Below are 17,200 nucleotides of genomic sequence, written 5' to 3'. Positions count from 1 at the left end.
TATATGTAGCTGAATCACTGCAAATACAAACAATATCATTCAAATCGTTGTTGAACTTGGAAAGAACCTTTTTTGCAGAGCATTTCAAGTGACACTGCGCTCCATGTTTACCAAACATCTAGTGTCATGTTTTCACCACTATCCCAGATGCTTGGTGATAGCGCTCTATATAAATATACTTGTCACTATACCTTGCATTGGATATTTAAAGCCTGAGGTGTTGGGAATTCACCTACTGTCAATACTGACCCACTAGAAACTGTGGGCTGATGTATTAAGGGTTTTTACCCATTCTCTGTGGGTAAATGTGATGACACATATTAGGAAAGATTCTTATGAAACCAGCCATCAGTGAAAGAATGAAACACAGCCAAAATATCAAATATGCTTTTGATATTTCCTGATGCTCTACAGTTTATAAAATAATTAAACGAGACCTAAAACTTGCTTCTAAACCCTGCATCTTTAGACCAAAGACCACAAAACTGAAAAAAGCAAAAGGAAGAAGAAACAATATTTTAGTGGCATCCCTAAACATCAAATCTCAAGCCGAATAATGTTAGCACAGTCTTTCTTACTGCTAGCTTGCATAACAAAGTTACATTGTATTGGCACCTTCAGGAAGAAAAAAAATGACTCTTTAACTCTCTTTTTCCTTTCTTTGAATGGCATTTAGTTTGTGCAGGTGTTTTTTTAGTGTTTATATGTTTTCACTGGTGAGGGCTATTTCTCTTTCAGTGGGGTTTCATCAGTTATTATAGGTTTAAACCTAAAACCCCACAGCCTAATTATAATCCTCACGGTTATTGCTAACTTTGGTTTGGCTTTATCAAAACATGTCGTGTAAGGTGTCATACACTTTGGAATACTACCCCCTCGCCAGTTCTGGCGACGGGGGTAGCATTCCACCCTTCTAGAGGGAGAAGACATGTTACTTTACTTAAATGCGGTTAAATCTAACCAGAGCCTCAGCATCACAAAATGGATGCTGCTGCCACAGACACGGATCTGGCCTCCTGCTGCTGACTGAATAGTGGATTGAGGCAGGCAGGGAGAGTAAAACTAGACGCTGCCTGGGGGGCACAAGGCTCCTCATGCATAGCCCGGTTCAAACCGGTGCTGGGGCACTCCAGCCCCAGCTCTGACGCGAAACTGTAACCACCCCCTTCCTGGGTCCCACCCATAGTAGGGACCTAGCAGGTAATCCAGCCCCTTGATTTGGAATAAAGGTAGGAGCTGTGTCCATAGACTTTAGATAATCCTGACTGAAACTTTGATACAGAACTCTGGACCCTTCGACATCCCGCTTGACGTGGAAGACTGAAGAATCTCCCTTGTGGTCAAGGAGTGACCACCATGTGCAAACAGGCACCATCCTGCGCCCAACGGTTTGCTTTGTTGCAGCTCCAGTCGGAGCTCGAGCGACAGAGATCGACAAGAACCGGATTCCCAGACATCCAACAGCCTGATCCACAGCAAAGCTGAGACCCGTGGAGGCGATGTGAGACGTGCGACCGGCCATCTTGAAAAGACTGCGAAGTGCTGACCGTGCAGCTCCTGAGGTATCCTCGAAGCTGTGCATTGGGGTTTGAGAAGCCCCAGCCCCGAGCAGCTCGTGCACCGAAGAATACCCCTCCACACTCACCGAGTGCTGCGTGGGGCCCTTTTGCATTTTCCTGCTCAACGCGTCTGTCCGGTCACTTGCCTGTTGGCTAGTGGCCTCTACGACGATGATTCTTTGAAACTACTCTGCTAGTCGGGTTGCTCCAGACTGGCCCTCGCTCCCCTGAAAAGGAGCCACCTCTCTGACCTTGCTGGTCCGAGTAAGAAGCGATCTGCAGTTCCTGCGTGGGTTGCATTTGCCAAGGCCTGTTGACTCCGATCCGGAAGCCGACACCGCCGACAACGAGTGCCTTCGTGGGACAGCTCGTGATCCACTCCTGGTCATCCTCGATGCCCCAGAGTCCACGTGGCAGCGGAGACAAGCTTCTCGACAACCACCTGATTGCGCCCAACATCGCCTGGTTCCTTCCTGGTGCCATCCTGGTCACTGGCTAGTGACCCAGACTCTGTCCCCTCTGCTTTCAGGTACTCTACATCTTCGATCCACCCTTGGATCCAACCGGACTCTTCTCTCCTGGCTGCCTGCAGCATCTTCATCTCCAGGCTCCATAGATCTCCACGACGAAACCCGACACACTTTGGCACCTACGCACCCGCTTCCTGTGGGTGAGGTAACGATACAACAGCGGTGCTCCTGTAGTGGTTTACACCTCTAGTGTCCTAGTTTTAAGTGGCTAAGTTCTAGTCCAGTCGGAAGACTTCCAAAGCAGTAACTTTATAACTTTTACGCACCATTGACTTTGCATTGGTGCATGCGTGTGCTTTTAGCGCTGCACCCGAATCCCGCGGGCTACTCCCGTCCTAACTACAGTTAGTCCGGTGTAGTCCCAGCGATTCCCAAGGCCCTAGGCCTTACCATTGTTCGTAAAGTGATTCTTATACCACTTATTTAGTATATGGTTTAAGTGGCCACCGGGCCTATCCATAATTGTGCAACTTTTGTATGTTTAACTGTGCTTTTGTTTAAACGCTTGTGCCTCTGCACTCATAAAGAGTACAGAGGATTATTCTAGTAATAAATACATATATTTTTATAATATATAACTTGTGTGGTGTCCTTTCATTTGATATTACAGGATTGCATATGGTAAAACAGCTGGCTTCACATGCCCTCTTGAGTTAAGCCTAAGACTGCTTCGTCCATGCTACCACTAGGATAGCTTGTCTATAAGGTTGACTTTACAACCACCACCATAAGGGAATGTTTGGACTGATACAAGGTGCTCACTAGAATAGTGAACATCATACATCAGGCCAACTTCTCACACTTCTGGAATTGCGGGCCATATGTTTGGCACTCAAGGCCTACCTCACTTCCCTTCGCGGTCGGTCGGTTCAAGTCCTGACGGACAACACCACCGCGATGTGGTATGTCAACAAGCAGGGAGGAGTTGGGTCGTGGTGTCTCTGCAGAGAGGCTCTGCGTCTCTGGTCCTGGGTTCAGGATCATCAGATTTGTCTGATGGCAAACCATCTGGCCGGGGTTCTGAACGTACATGCAGACAATCTCAGTCGGAAGTTCTCGGCCGACCACGAGTGGAGGCTTCACCCAGAGGTGGTTCGTCACATCTTCCGGACGTGGGGGACTCCTCAGGTGGCCCTGTTTGCCACTCACGAGAATGCTCACTGTCCGTCATTCTGCAGCCTTCAGTTTCCGATGCAAGGAGCACTGGGGGACGCGTTTCAGTTGAGTTGGGACTCGCAACTCCTTTACGCGTTTCCTCCCATACCCTTGATTCCTCGGGTTCTGAGGAAGATTCGCCAAGACCGGGCCCAAGTTATATTGATCGCCCCGGATTGACCCAGAAGGGTGTGGTATACAGATCTTCTCCACCTCTCCTCGTGCCCGCCGCTCCGTCTCCCTCACAGGGCAGATCTCCTCTCCCAGATGGAGGGGCAGGTTCTACACCCCCACCTCCAGACCTTGCACCTTCATGCCTGGAGATTGAACGGGGCAACCTGAGTTCCTTTTCTCTCCCGCACGATGTGGTGGATGTCATCTTGTCGGCCAGGAGTGACTCCAACAAGTCCATTTATTCTTATAGATGGTTGAAATTTGTTGCTTGGTGCGGGGAGAAGTCCGTTGACCCTTTAAGGGCTCGTTTGTCCAATATACTACAATTTGAACTGTCCTTGGCCCAGCAAGGTTTTGCAGTGGCAACTATCAAAGGTTATTTGTCGGCCTTATCGGCTTTCTTTTGTTTGACAGACCAGCCCTCTTTATTTAAATCACCTATTGTTTTGCGTTTCATTAAGAGCCTTACCAATAAATTTCCTCCTACACCTTTTATTGTACCTCAATGGGACTTGAACCTTGTTCTTACGTTCTTGATGGGTTCGCCTTTTGAACCCTTGCACTCATGTCCCTTGAGACTTTTGTCTTTTAAGACTATTTTTCTGGTGGCAATTACCTCGGCAAGGAGGGTTAGTGAGCTTCAAGCTCTTAGCTCAAAGCCCCATTCTTGACCATTCATGCTGAACGAATGGTTCTCAGGATCAGGGCTGCTTTTCTGCCTAAGGTGGTTACTCCTTTCCATTTAGGACATTCCGTTACCCTCCCTACCTTTTATCCTCCCCTCACCCTTCCAAGGAGGAGGTGAGGCTTCATCGCTTGGACCCTAAGAGGGCGGTGAGTTTCTACCTGGACAGGACAATGGAGTTCTGGTTGGATGACCAGCTGTTCGTTGGATTTGCTGGCTGCAGGAAAGGTAGATCGGTGCACAAGCGCACTCTTTCAAGATGGATAATATTATGCATCAAGATCTGCTACTCCCTGGCGGGTAAGGACCCTCCTGAGGGTATTAGAGCTCACTCTACTAGAGCAAGGTCTGCTACTTCTGCTTTATCTAAAGGTGTACCTGTTGAGGATGTTTGCAGAGCCGCGACTTGGTCCTCCGTCCACACTTTCGCAAAGCATTACTGCTTGGATACCGAGGTGAGGAGGGATGACCACTTTGCGCATTCTGTTCTCCAGGATTTTCTGGTATAGGAGAGTGGACACCCTCCTCCGGGAGTGGGGACTGCTGTGGGACTCTATTCACAAGGTGAGGAATCCACTGGCAGATGTATCTATCAGAAGAACAAGTTACTTACCTTCGGTAACGCTTTTTCTGGTAGATACAGTATCTGCCTGTGGATTCCTCACTGACCCACCTGCCTCCCCGTTGTCCACTCTGCTATACCTGAGTTTATGTATTTTTATGTATATTTGTATTTGTATATATATTGGGTTTTTCATACCTTTGCTACGCACTATGTGTGCAGTTTTGATTTGTATGTACTATGTACACTGTATATTTGTATATCTGCTGTCATTGGTCCGTCCGGGTGCCTCAAAGGCACGGAAAAAAGGGCGGAACTGATGTCATCACGCCGACGTAGGCCTAATAAGGGGTCGGTGATGTCAGCCTGAGTCGCGCGTGATGCCGTGCTCCTGTGACGTCGTCCACGCCGGCATGCTACAAAAGAGTTTTCCAAACGTTGCTGACGCAGGGGGATATTCACAAGCTGAGGAATCCACAGGCAGATACTGTATCTACCAGAAAAAGCGTTACCGAAGGTAAGTAACTTGTTCGTCAGGCAGCTACGCTGGCCTCGCTGCACACGTTTACCAAGCACTCCTGCCTTGACAGTCCGGTCCGGAGATACGGTTTCTTTGGCCATTCTGTGCTCTGTGACTTTTTGCTGTAATCTATCTTGTTCGCAGACCCACCACCGGGGTTGGTATTGCTGGGGTATCTATTCTTAGGTAAGGAATCTATCACTAACGTGTCTCTTTCAGATGCACAAGTTACTACTTGTGTAACGATATATCTGTAAGAGACATTAGTTAGTGATAGATTCCATACCGCCCCAGCCATCCTCCCCGTTCTGCGAACTGATTACTAGGTTTGAGGTCATCCCCTTTTAGGGCCCTAGTTTTATGCACCAAAGGTCGGTTTCTGGCATGGCTCTGCGTTTTGGCGCGGAATGTTGTGTACAGAACTGACTTCAGCATGCATGGGTGGCGCCTAAGTAGCCTCCGTGACGTCATTCCGGTGCTTACGATGCCAGTGAAGGGCGCGGAGCTGAACAGCGCCACCTACTGGCGCGCAGGGGTACTGCTAGGCAGAAAACTTTTTGGATAGGAATCTATCACTAACTAATGTCTCTTACACAAGTAGTAACTTGTGCTTTAGTCAAATATCTGACAGAAGTTTGCTTTCATGTGGTGGATGGCCAAAGAGACGCTCGTAAAGAGGCAGTCCTTTACACAAAGGATATTCCAATAAGCTGTATGCCTTCTTCCAAATTCTCTGAAAAGTGCACACTTTTAAAGGTGCATTTTCATTATCAGGGAAGAGTGTCACTTCATCCAGCAGCTGCTTTTCTTTTTGGGCTTGCCAACCTTTCATTTTCAGTTTTACCGAAATTACAGCATCTGCTACATATAGAGTCCTTTCTAAAACTAGAGGTGGGCATGCCACTGAAAGGTCTAGTCGGGCTTGGGGGAAATATCTTGCGAACATGCATTTTGAATGGGCGAAAAAGCAAAAAATTCTATGAAGCCGCTGATCGCTGAATTTTTGGCAATTCTGCATTCTCCATGACAAGCAAAATTACCCAAACCCAGCAAATTCCGCAAGTGGAAAGGAATTTACTGCCCAGGCCTAGTAATCAGAAAACCTGGGATCAATCCCGGCATCTTCTCTTGACCAAATTGTGTGATTCTGGGCAAGTAGCTTACCTCACACCCCCCCTTTAATATTACATATGATAACACATTCAAATAGGTAAATTCCGGGTGTCGGCTGCGCACCAGCCTCTTGTTTTTTATTTGAAAATGATAATTTAGTGCTATCCATAATAAGAACCTAGGCAAATATATATGGTGCACATCAGAAGTGACTTGCCTTTTTGTTTGCTTACCTCATTGTCATCAGGGCGGAGGGAGGGTGACATCAGGAATGTTTCTACGTTTGTGTTTAAAACTATAACTTTTACTAACTGCATTGATATCAAGTAATATAATCTGATGTATTAAGGTGAAATGCTTCCTCACATTAAAGAAAAACACTTTTTGGAATTTTGAGGAGACATTATCATATTTTTTTGTGATGCTGAATATTTTTGTTGCTCTTCTCATGCTGGGACTCTTAGAGGCATGCCAGATTCTTGGCTTGTGCCTCCCTGTTAATTTTCTGGCTCACTCAATTAAGACAATTGCAATGTAATGCAATTCGTTTTGTAGCCAGGAGCGGTGGTGGCTCCTCCGCTAAGGTGGAGGAATGCTGCCCCACTGTCAGGAGCAGCAACAAAAGGGAAAAAATGAAATGATAATAACGGATTGTTATTATCATTTTTTTTCCTCCTGCTGCATCAGTGCTCGAGGGGACAGGGCGGAGCTGCAGGGGAGGAGTGATAGAACACTCCTGTGCGCAGTGACTGTTTGGTTGGCCCTCTCATGCCTCCCAAAACAGTCATGCTCACTTCCCTGTTATCCATGCAGGCTGCATTAAAGCCTGCATGGAAAACATGCCCACCGATCCAGACCCTGGCTGAGCGCTGTGTCACGGTGCTCAGACCAATCACAACGCTGCATGCAGTGTTGATTGGCTTAAGGGTGGGAACCTGACTGCCTTCTTTCTGTTCCGACCTCGAGTCGGACACAGAGGAGCAGGAGAGAAGACGCAGGACCCGGCGCCGGTGGCAAGGTAAGAGATATATTGTGTGTGTTGTGTGTTGTGTGTGTGTGTGTGTGCGCCCTGCTGTGTCAGCGGAAATGTGTGTCTCTTGTCTGCCGTGTCGGAGAAGGCCCTATGGAATAAAATATGCCTCAAACTCAGTTTTCCTCGTGTGCGTGCTCTCTTCCATGTGGAGCAGGGGTTGTTTGTATGTATGTGTATCTTTTTTTTTTTTTTTTTAAGTATCGTGATTTGGTGTGACAACGTGGTATAATTTTCTTATATCTAAGGTCACTGCACTCAAAACCTATGTCACCCCTAAGGCAGGCCTTTCAATCCTGAAGGCAGGGTCCGCGGGTATGAGTGCTTGGGTGCCCCTGAATGAGCAGGGCACCCCTACAATCAGTGGAGTCAATTCTCTTGGGTTGTAGGTATGTCAGTTATAATGATACCTAGAGTTGCCATGATTCATTACGCAATGACTAACACTAAACTGGATGTAACAAACCCTGTTGTGTTTGGTATCAAACAAGTTGGAATCATACCCCAACACCCTATGATTACATGCACTGTAAAGCTCCCCCGGTAGGCCCTCAGTGCTTCCGGTACCAGTCTTCTAGACCCGGACAGCAAACTATGACTGCTGCCGACCAGAGACAGGATTCTGCCTTGCTGCTGCTGAGCCACCTCTCAGACAGGACTTAGTGTATTCGGCCAGGGTGGGCCACTTGCTAGCGCCACTAGACTGCTTTGAAGGGCACATTTGGTGCCCTCCTTGCATACTCCAGTTGGAACCAGTTCAGGGAGTGGTCGGCTCCCACTCTGGACAAAGGACATGGAATTATCCTCCCCACTGTCCAGCCCCTCCTGTGGGAGGGACCCCTGAATCTCCCCAACCTTTTCTTAGGGTACCTAAGGGCTTACCTGTAGGTGGTTACTTAGATTCGTCATGGGACAAGTCACAAGATTCAGATCCGAAACCACATCTTCGACCATCTGAGCACGCTGGACCTCTCTGGACTTCACCCTGGGCCTCAAGACTGCACCTAAGAAGACTCCCGCTGCTCCTGTTCTCGTCGCCCTGCCAGTGTTCCGAGTCATCTGTGCCTGTGCTCTATACAGGTTCTTCACAAGGCTTGTGGACATCCAGGACACCTGAAGGAATCTTCTTTTTTTTCGTAAACAAACTTTATTGGGCATTTATAAGGCATGTAATAATACATTTTTTTTGAAAATCTTTTTATTAGCAGGATAGTTAGGTACAATTGCAGGTATCACATCATAGTCATATGTTCTACAGTCTGATATGTACACATGTCCGCAGTATCAAGTTCAACAATTAGACATTTCCAGTTTTTATCCAAATGATTCCATGTTAAACCCCCCCCCACCCCTTCCCTCCCTCTCCCGGCACTCGTAGGTGATTGCAGTAAAACCTTATGATACATGGCTCCACCTATCACTGCTGATTTCCAATTCTGGACCCATCACAGATCACACAGGGACTACATACATAATAATTGCGTAAGGTTTCTAGTCGTTGCACCTAGAAATGTATTCTCCCATCTGAGTGTAAGGTAGCGCTAACTATATATTAATCTACAAATACTTCAGGCTCACTACCCACGTCCTAACCGGCGGTGGATAATGAGTCAGACGCGGTGTCCCCTTCCGCTTCAAATGCCCCCAGTGTAGCATACCAATCTAAGGATATTGGGGTTTTCCTGAGTCCCCTACGCTCTTTCGTTGCAGCGTCACGCCTTCTGCCTTTCCCCAGCGCACCACCTCCGCCCTCCATACCTCTGGGTCTGGTGGTCGGGCGAACTTCCACCGCATTGTAATTGTGCGTTTCGCAAGTACCATGGCCAAGTCAGTGAATCGTGTAGCTACACTTTTTCTGCGCTCCACAGGCCCCAGCCCTAATATGGCATATTCTATGGTGTCAATCGGCTTGGAAGGAGCCAGATTAAGCAGCGCCTCATGTATCGTTTTCCAGTAGTACCCTAATTTCTGGCAGTCCCATATCATATACAGTAGCCGTGCGTCGTCCGCACCGCGGGCAATTATCAGTTGTGTCAGGGAACATAGCGTGTAGGCGGTGAGGTGTTAGGTACGCCCTATGTAGAACCATCAGTTGTATCAACTTAAACTTCGGGTTTCTTGACACTGTCTTTGGAAATTTAAGGATTCTTTCCCATTCCTTATCCCTAATCGGTCTGCCGATGTCTCCCTCCCATTTGGCTCTTAGAGGCTGTAACGATGTCGCCCTCCCTGTTCTAATACCGTTCGTAAGCCATTTAGTCAGGTGGCTGCCCGTTCCTATGAGATATTGCATCGTCAACAGCGGGTTTGTAAGTGGTTCTTCTCCATTCGGCGCCCATGTCTTCGCCACATACCGACGCACTCCGGCGTGCAGAAGAAACATTCCTCCTGGGGTATGGTACGTGTCACGAAAGTCCTCAAAGGACAACATCCGGCCATCTGCAAACAGATCCCCGACTTGCGTCACTCCCGCATCGTGCCACGCTGTGAGTGTTTGGTTCGACAGCAGTCCCGTCCCCAGCGGGATTCCCAGAAGTGGCATTGTGGGGGCGTATGACTACGCAGGTGACGTGTATTTCACTGCCTTCCTCCAATAGTTTATCGCAAGGCGCAGCAGCGGAGGCGTCGCCACAGGAACCTCCGAACGAGGTAGGAGCAGTGTATGGACTTTCCCCCTTGACCAGTCCGTTTCCGACATGTCGATTTCATGCAAATTTCGTCCCGCCAGCCAGTAGGCCAACCACTGTAGTTGGCAAGCATAGTTGTATGCCCGGAAGTCCGGTACTCCCCTACCGCCCGTTCCGGTGGTGAGCTGCAGCTTGGACAGGCCGATATGCCTCCGCCCGAGCCCCACACCAGTTCCGTTAGAATCGTATTCAGCATCTTAAACGTTGTAGCCGGGACCACGAATGGCAAACTCGTGAAGTAGTAGATCAGGCGGGGTAGTACAACCATCTTGGAGATGGCCACCCTGCCCGCCACAGACAGTGGCAGTGCGGTCCAGAATTGTACCTGCGATTTCAGTGCTGCTATTGCCCTTCCCAGGTTGCCATCAATCATGTCCCCAGCTCCTCTATATACCTGAATCCCTAGGTAACGGAAGGTTGTTTCCGCCATCTGGAAAGTGTGTGGTGCAAAGGACAGTGGGGTGGTCGCACCAGTAGCGTTGAAGCAATATGCATAGGACTTAGACTCGCTAATGGTGAGGCCCGACAATGTTCGAAAGTCCTCAAAAAGTTTGGGGATGGGGTCTAGGTCACCCCTCAGATCCCGCAGGTACAGAATGATATTGTCTGCATATGCCGACACCACGTGAACTGCTCCGGCTCTGTTAATGCCCCTGTGGTGTGCCAATTTCCGAAGTTTACATAGCAGCGGCTCAAGCGCTAGAATAAATAAGAGCAGGGACAGCAGGCAACCCTGCCTGGTACCCTTTGCAATGTCCAATTTCGCCGAGATGCACCTGTTCGTACGTACTCGGGCGGTAGGGTGGGTATACAACAACTTGACCCATGCAATATACTCGGCAGTATCCCAAACTTTTCAAACGTCGCAAACATAAAATCCCATCTAAGGGGGTCGAAAGCCTGCTTCAGGTCTAGGGAAATACAGCCCTCCGTTCCCTCGCCTGCCTGCTCGTCTAGCATGAGTTGGCTTAACCTCCGCAGGTTCATAGCTGTACTTCTGCCAGGCACGAACCCGCATTGGTCAGGGTGTATTAATTGTGGGATGTATTGAGCTAGTCTCGTTGCCAAGATCTTACTCAGTATTTTATAATCTGTGTTCAGTAAGGATAGAGGCCTGTAGTTAGCCAAGTGCATTCCGTCTCTGCCCGGTTTTGGGAGGGAGACTATCAGCGCCTGTATGGATGACTGCGGCAGTGTCTGAGTTCGCAGCGCCTCCTGATGCACCACTTGTAGGCGCGGGGCAAGTAGGTCAACATAGGCCCCGTAGAACTCTGCTGGGAGGCCTTCTGTCCCAGGGGTTTTATTCCTTGGGAGCGCGTGTATGGCCTGCCGGACCTCCGCAGCCGTGATAAGGCGCTTCAGGTCTTCTCTTTGTTGGTCCTCAAGTTGTGGCAGGACTAGTCCCTCCATAAACTCCTCAAATGCCATTGTCGAGAGTTGCTGGTGTGGGCCGTACAATGTGGCATAGTAGTCCCTAAAAGCAGTGTTAATGTCTATTTGTGTCGTGGTCGTGGACCTCCCGATCAGTAACCTCTAGTATAGGCAAATGTGCAGGGGTATCACGTATGATGCGGGCCAACAAAGGCCCCGATCTTTCTGCTTGTGCGTGTTGCCTTCAGGTGTATTCTCTATAGTCCAGTACACGCAGTTCCTCTAGCAGTTCAGCGTGGCGTATATGCGCCTCCTGTAGTGGCGTGAAGGGGGGCATGTAATAATACATTACTTACATTTGCATGACTATGTGAGCAATTATGAATACACTCTTGATATATATGTGTCTCGTTACTACGGTATTGACATCTATATTCGTTCAATGTTTCCTCAAGAGCTTCATTGTTAATTATTTTCGGATCACAAGCCAACAATTGGTGCAATGGTTAACTTAACCCCTCGGCCAAATGGCATCCCCTACTTTCTCTAGCCTCATCCCCCGTGTGTCTTGGATTATTATGCTCAGGCAATTTTCTCAGGGCCATTCTCCAGGGACTTCCATCTAATCATCGTGGTCTCTGTTTTCACTTTAGTACTTCCGCTAGTTGGGTACTCTGCACCATTCCCTCTCCCCTGTGCATTCACACCAATGTTTTTTATGAGCCATCTCCCTGTGGTATTTCCCGGTTTCCCTCTTCTGAGATGTCATTGAGCTGCTTAAGGTGTTTCGTCAGAGCTTCCCATGCCCTAGCTGTTTCTAACGTCTTCTCACTCCCATTGCGCCTCGCGTCTCTTAGCCGTGTTATTCCCTCGCAGCCTGCCCAACACGCGAACCCTCTCCTCCGTCTGCCTATGCTAGGACTTCCCCTTGCCTTCCAATGACTTGTGATATCCCGCTTCGCTAGTATTAATCCCAGGTCCTGAAATTTGCTGGTAATCTTGTTCTTGGAGGTATGTGAAAATCTGTGTAGCAAGCAGTATCCTGGAGTCATGTTCACTTCTTTTTCGGTAATTTCTGCTAGTGTTTCCGTCACCTCCCTCCAGAAATTCTCTATCTCGGGGGCAGCTCCAAAACATATGTAGGAATGTTGCACCTATCTCTCCACAACGGGGACAAGCTGCTGTTATCATGTTGAAGTACTTATTAATGCGACCTGGGGTAAGGTACGCCCTATGACATACACACAAGTTTACCAGTTGAAATCTAGCATTTCTGGTGACGTTGCTGACCCTCTCTGTTAGTTCCACCCATGTTTTTTCCCTTATATGGTCCTCCAGTTCCTCTTCCCATTTCTATTGCTGCTCATTATTGGAGGGAGTATCGCCAGGCTCAGCCTCCTATATAAGCAGGGAACAGCCTTAATTGCCCCCACCTCCGATACCACATATTGACATCCTTCAGCTAGAGGAGGTTCAGTTAATACGCTCCCCCAATGTTTATGTATTTCTGCAGGTAAGGCCGCATGGAGCAGAAAGCCATCCCCTGGGATCAAATTTTTCTCACTAAATACTTCAAATGGTAGTAACATGCCATCCTCATCTAACTGACGCATGGTGAGCACTCCTGCCTCTCCTCCCATGCCTTTAGCTTCCTCCAATCTGTGTGGTAGTGCCAAGCAATACTTTAATGGTATCTCCGGCGCATAGGTGTGTCTCACTTTAGCCCTCTGCAAGCTTCTGACCCAACATTTATGAGCCCCACTTAATTCTGCAGTCATTTTCACATTACGCTAGTCAATTTACCACAGACCATTACCACAGAAAGATCTGCTTCTTGTATATAAGAATTATTCACAGCATCACATTCAGTTGCATCACATGTCAACGGCAGTAAGGAAATTAGGTACAATATCACAGTTTAACTCGAACGTACACAGCTTGGCTGTACATTTAAACATTACACTTTAACTTTTAGATTCGACCGTACACTAGAACTTGGACATACATTTAAACTTGGCCGTTTTGGCCACCAATGTTCCACTGTGCTGCGCACATTGCGCCATCAGGTCCCAACGCGCTACAGCCAACCGTTACTTGACATCCAGGGCACCGCATACCGCACCGGCCCACCAGGGTACCTGAACACAGGCCACCTCCCCAAGATACTACTGAGTCCACACTTTGTGGGTTAGGGCAGTAGAGTCCAGGACCACCGTCAGGTCGGTCCCTCCTTCCCGCCGACCCACTAAACACGTGGAATCTACCCCTTCCTGGGGTCCATTGAACAGTTGCACTTCCATTGTTGTGCATCCCTCTTTGTTGTTAACTGTCTGCGCTCCGCCACAGGGTTAGAAGCTCCCCGGCACACTCGCCCTCCCCCTCCTAGACGCTGACTGTCCTCCAGAACATTTTTTTTTTTTTTACAGACTTATGCCATTAACAAGGAAAGCTTCAATTGTGAGAGCTGTGCTTGCACGTTGATACTTGGGCAGGCTTTTTGTCCACCGAAGACTCTCTTCGGGTCAAGAGGTAGAATTCTCAGGCGGATAGTGGGTAAGATGAGACTTGGCAGTAATTCAATGCCATTGTTCGAGGTCCCGCAGTATTTCCAGCACACACGCATTCGGATTTGAAGATGGTGATACAAGCCACCCTTCAGGCCCAAATACGAGCTAATAATAAAGTCAAAGAAGGACATGTTAGAAAACGTAAATAAACTAATGCACTGTATACCACTTATTCCTACTCTAATACCATTATTTTATTTTAACTATAGCATTAATAGATCAGCAAAACATACAAGGTTTGGTTCAAGCAAAAGCATATGCATTAGCTTGTGAGGTTTAAAGCGGCCATATTAGGCACTAATGCGCAGCTGCAAAGAATTCCCACCAAAGTGAAAGACGTCATAATGCGTAGATGCAGTAGACGCATGCGCAGAAGAGTTCCTGTGTTTTTGGCAGCCATATTAAGACACTCAGGTTACTGATTAGTAAAGCACATATGCAAGCTTCCCCTACATAAAGTAAATATTGTGTGGTGCAATTATTTAGTATTTACAAAACTGGTTGGCTAATTCATTACATGTTATTTCGAGAGGATTGAATCCAAGCAAGTTTCTTTACGTATGAAACCTTGCTCCATCAACATAAATTCATAAGGAGTAACAGGTGTTCTAAGCATAATCATTTACAAATAGCTATCACTGCCTCCCTAATTTTTCCAGCAGATATAATGTGTAGTTTGAAGGCTGCATATCTTAATAGTAATGGTATAGTATAATTGATAGTTTTCTAATTTTATCTTTCCAGAGTTAATCGAAGATGCATTTGTGTGGCTCCCTCAAAGGAAACATCTGGAGAACTGTTACTGGGTAAGTGATAGTTTTTCCTATTTTGTTTTTTTAGGAAGCTGTAAATCATGAAACCATTCACCCAAAAAAAGATTTAGCAAAAATAATACTGAATGACTAAGTGAAATAAGGCTTTGATTCAACACAGAAAAAAGATATTTGTGGCAAGAAAATGTACAGATGAATAGTAATGTGAAAATCAATAAGTCAGGGCTGAGTTTGACCACAATCGAAGATGGTTGACACTCTCTGGGACTTCAGCCGTCCGACCCAAGCATGGGCCATCCCAAGTGCCACAGACATGGCATATGGCCATCTGAGACAGATTGGATGGAGGCTGACAGAGGCCTTGTTCATGTGCTGCAGAGCCAAAGACCGGGCTCTGCAGCATAAGAGATGGCAGCACCACGTCTCGACACCTGCATCTGATAGAGACTTCGTGCTGCAGATTTTTGATCTTAAAATGTTCCCAGGCGTCAGACTGTAAGTGTATCAGGAATATTTTTCGTGGGCAGTACCCCTATATTCCAGTAGGTGGTGTAGATCGGCTCCGTATGCTTCATCGTTCAAGCCGGACGTGGCTTTGCGGTGCCTATATTGGCACCACCAAGGTGCGCTGGCATCCGTGCTTTCCTTTCCACGCCAGCCAGCACTGACCTGGAGAAGAGCTACTACTCAGTCACTATTAGACTGGCTGTTTTTGACTTTTTGTCAAGAGTGTTTGAGGTTTTCCTCCTGGTGTGTTAGGAGTATGTCATCTAGAAAGACGGTATTCAAGCCCTGCAGAGACTGTCATCGGCCGTTGGTGACGGTCCCGCCCCTTGTTCACCTTTGGTGTTTGAAGTGCAACCACGACACAAAGTCATGTTCAGATTGCAGCGCAATGATTCTTTAAGCTTTGCAGGAGCGGTCCCTAAAGCTCATGGTGGCCCATCATTTGAATCAGTGCAAATCAAGGTCCCAGTCGAAAGGAAGGTCCTGGGGTGTAACGCACAAGATCCCACTAACCCTAAACAAGTTGGGTTTGACAGGAGGAAGAGAATTCCCCACAATCCCCCAGAAAAGCTCCCCAACGAGATATGACCTGTTCTCAATTAAGAACACTTCTCAAGGAGAGATAAGGAGAAGAGAATAGCCACTGTCCACTCCAAGAGATAATGCTAGGACAGCGTCAACTGAATTGGGAACATCGATTACAATCCGTCCCATACTAATCAATCCAGTAGAGACTAACACATTCAGCCTTAGTGCATGCCCAGTACAAAGATAATTCCACTTACCAAATAATTTTTCCCAGAGCCAATGTAGTTATGGTGTAGAGTTTACAGCACTCTACGTCCAACAGCTGGTAAATAATTCTTTACCTATATTTGAGCTGTTCTTCCCAAAAATGGTATGTAAAAGTAATGGGAAAGTGGAGTTTTAAGCACTCAAAGGAAGCAGCATATCCAAAAGACAAAGCAGGCACAGTAAACTCGTAGCAGGAAGGGAAGATCAAAGCTCCAACATGGGCTGCTCACAAAACTAATAATGCAGGAGCGAGTGAATTAAATAAAAGTTTGTGATACACCCTTAAAAACAAGCATTTGCAATGCAATAGGTCTCGCATTAGGAAAGTTTGAGCTATTGGTATTGTAAATGACAAATATTTTATTTATGTGTTGGTTTTGAAAATAGCGAAATTAATAGCTTTGTCATTTACAATGCCATTTGTAATGCAAGATGTGTTGTATTTACGTGACTTAGATGTATTGATAATACAAATAACAATGGCTTTTAATTTTTTTAAATAATTAATACTTAAATAAAAGGTTTTGTAATTTATAATGGCAATAGCTTTAACTTTTGTAAATAACTTTTGTGAAGATTATGTTCAGTGTATTTTATTGTGACGAAAATCCAAGAACAGAAGTGAAATATTAACATCTTTTTGTGACATTTGTAATAAAGCTTGAAACATTGAGAGAACATATTTGAACCTGTTGTTGTTGAATGGTTGCACAGATTGATGCTGTGGTGGTGTTGAGTGATTTTGTGGTGGCGACGAGTAATGCTTTGGCATTCAGTGATGCTGTGGTAGCGCATAGTGATATTGTGGTGCCCCTGAGTGATGTTGTGGTGCCCCTGAGTGATGTTGTGGTGCCCCTGAGTGATTCTGTGGTGGTGCTGAGTGATGCTGTGGTGATGCGATAGATAGAGTGAGTGCGATAGATAGATAGAGTGAGGGCGATGGATAGATAGAGGGAGGACAATAGATAGAGGGAGGACAATAGATAGAGGGAGGACGATAGATAGAGGGAGGACGATAGATAGAGGGAGGACGATAGATAGAGGGAGGACGATAGATAGAGGGAGGACGATAGATAGAGGGAGGGCGATAGATAGAGGGAGGGCGATAGATAGAGGGATGGCGATAGATAGAGGGAGGGCGATAGAGGGAGGGCGATAGATAGAGTGAGTGC

At 47.0% G+C, this 17,200-nt stretch overlaps 1 protein-coding gene across 2 annotated transcripts in view; it reads left to right on the top strand.

Moving 5' to 3' along the window:
* Positions 1–17,200, top strand: part of LYST (lysosomal trafficking regulator) — a 3,192,287-nt gene that overhangs the window by 2,040,174 nt on the left and 1,134,913 nt on the right. For both annotated transcript variants that reach the window (XM_078648813.1, XM_078648812.1), the window contains one exon: positions 14,698–14,759. In XM_078648813.1, the coding sequence (XP_078504939.1) occupies positions 14,698–14,759 (62 nt within the window). The remainder of the gene's footprint in view (positions 1–14,697; positions 14,760–17,200) is intronic.

Source organism: Lissotriton helveticus, chromosome 6, assembly GCF_964261635.1.
Source record: "Lissotriton helveticus chromosome 6, aLisHel1.1, whole genome shotgun sequence".
Taxonomy (NCBI): Eukaryota; Metazoa; Chordata; class Amphibia; order Caudata; family Salamandridae; genus Lissotriton; species Lissotriton helveticus.
Note: the sequence above shows the minus strand (reverse complement) of the source record. Positions and strands in the feature narration are given on the sequence as shown.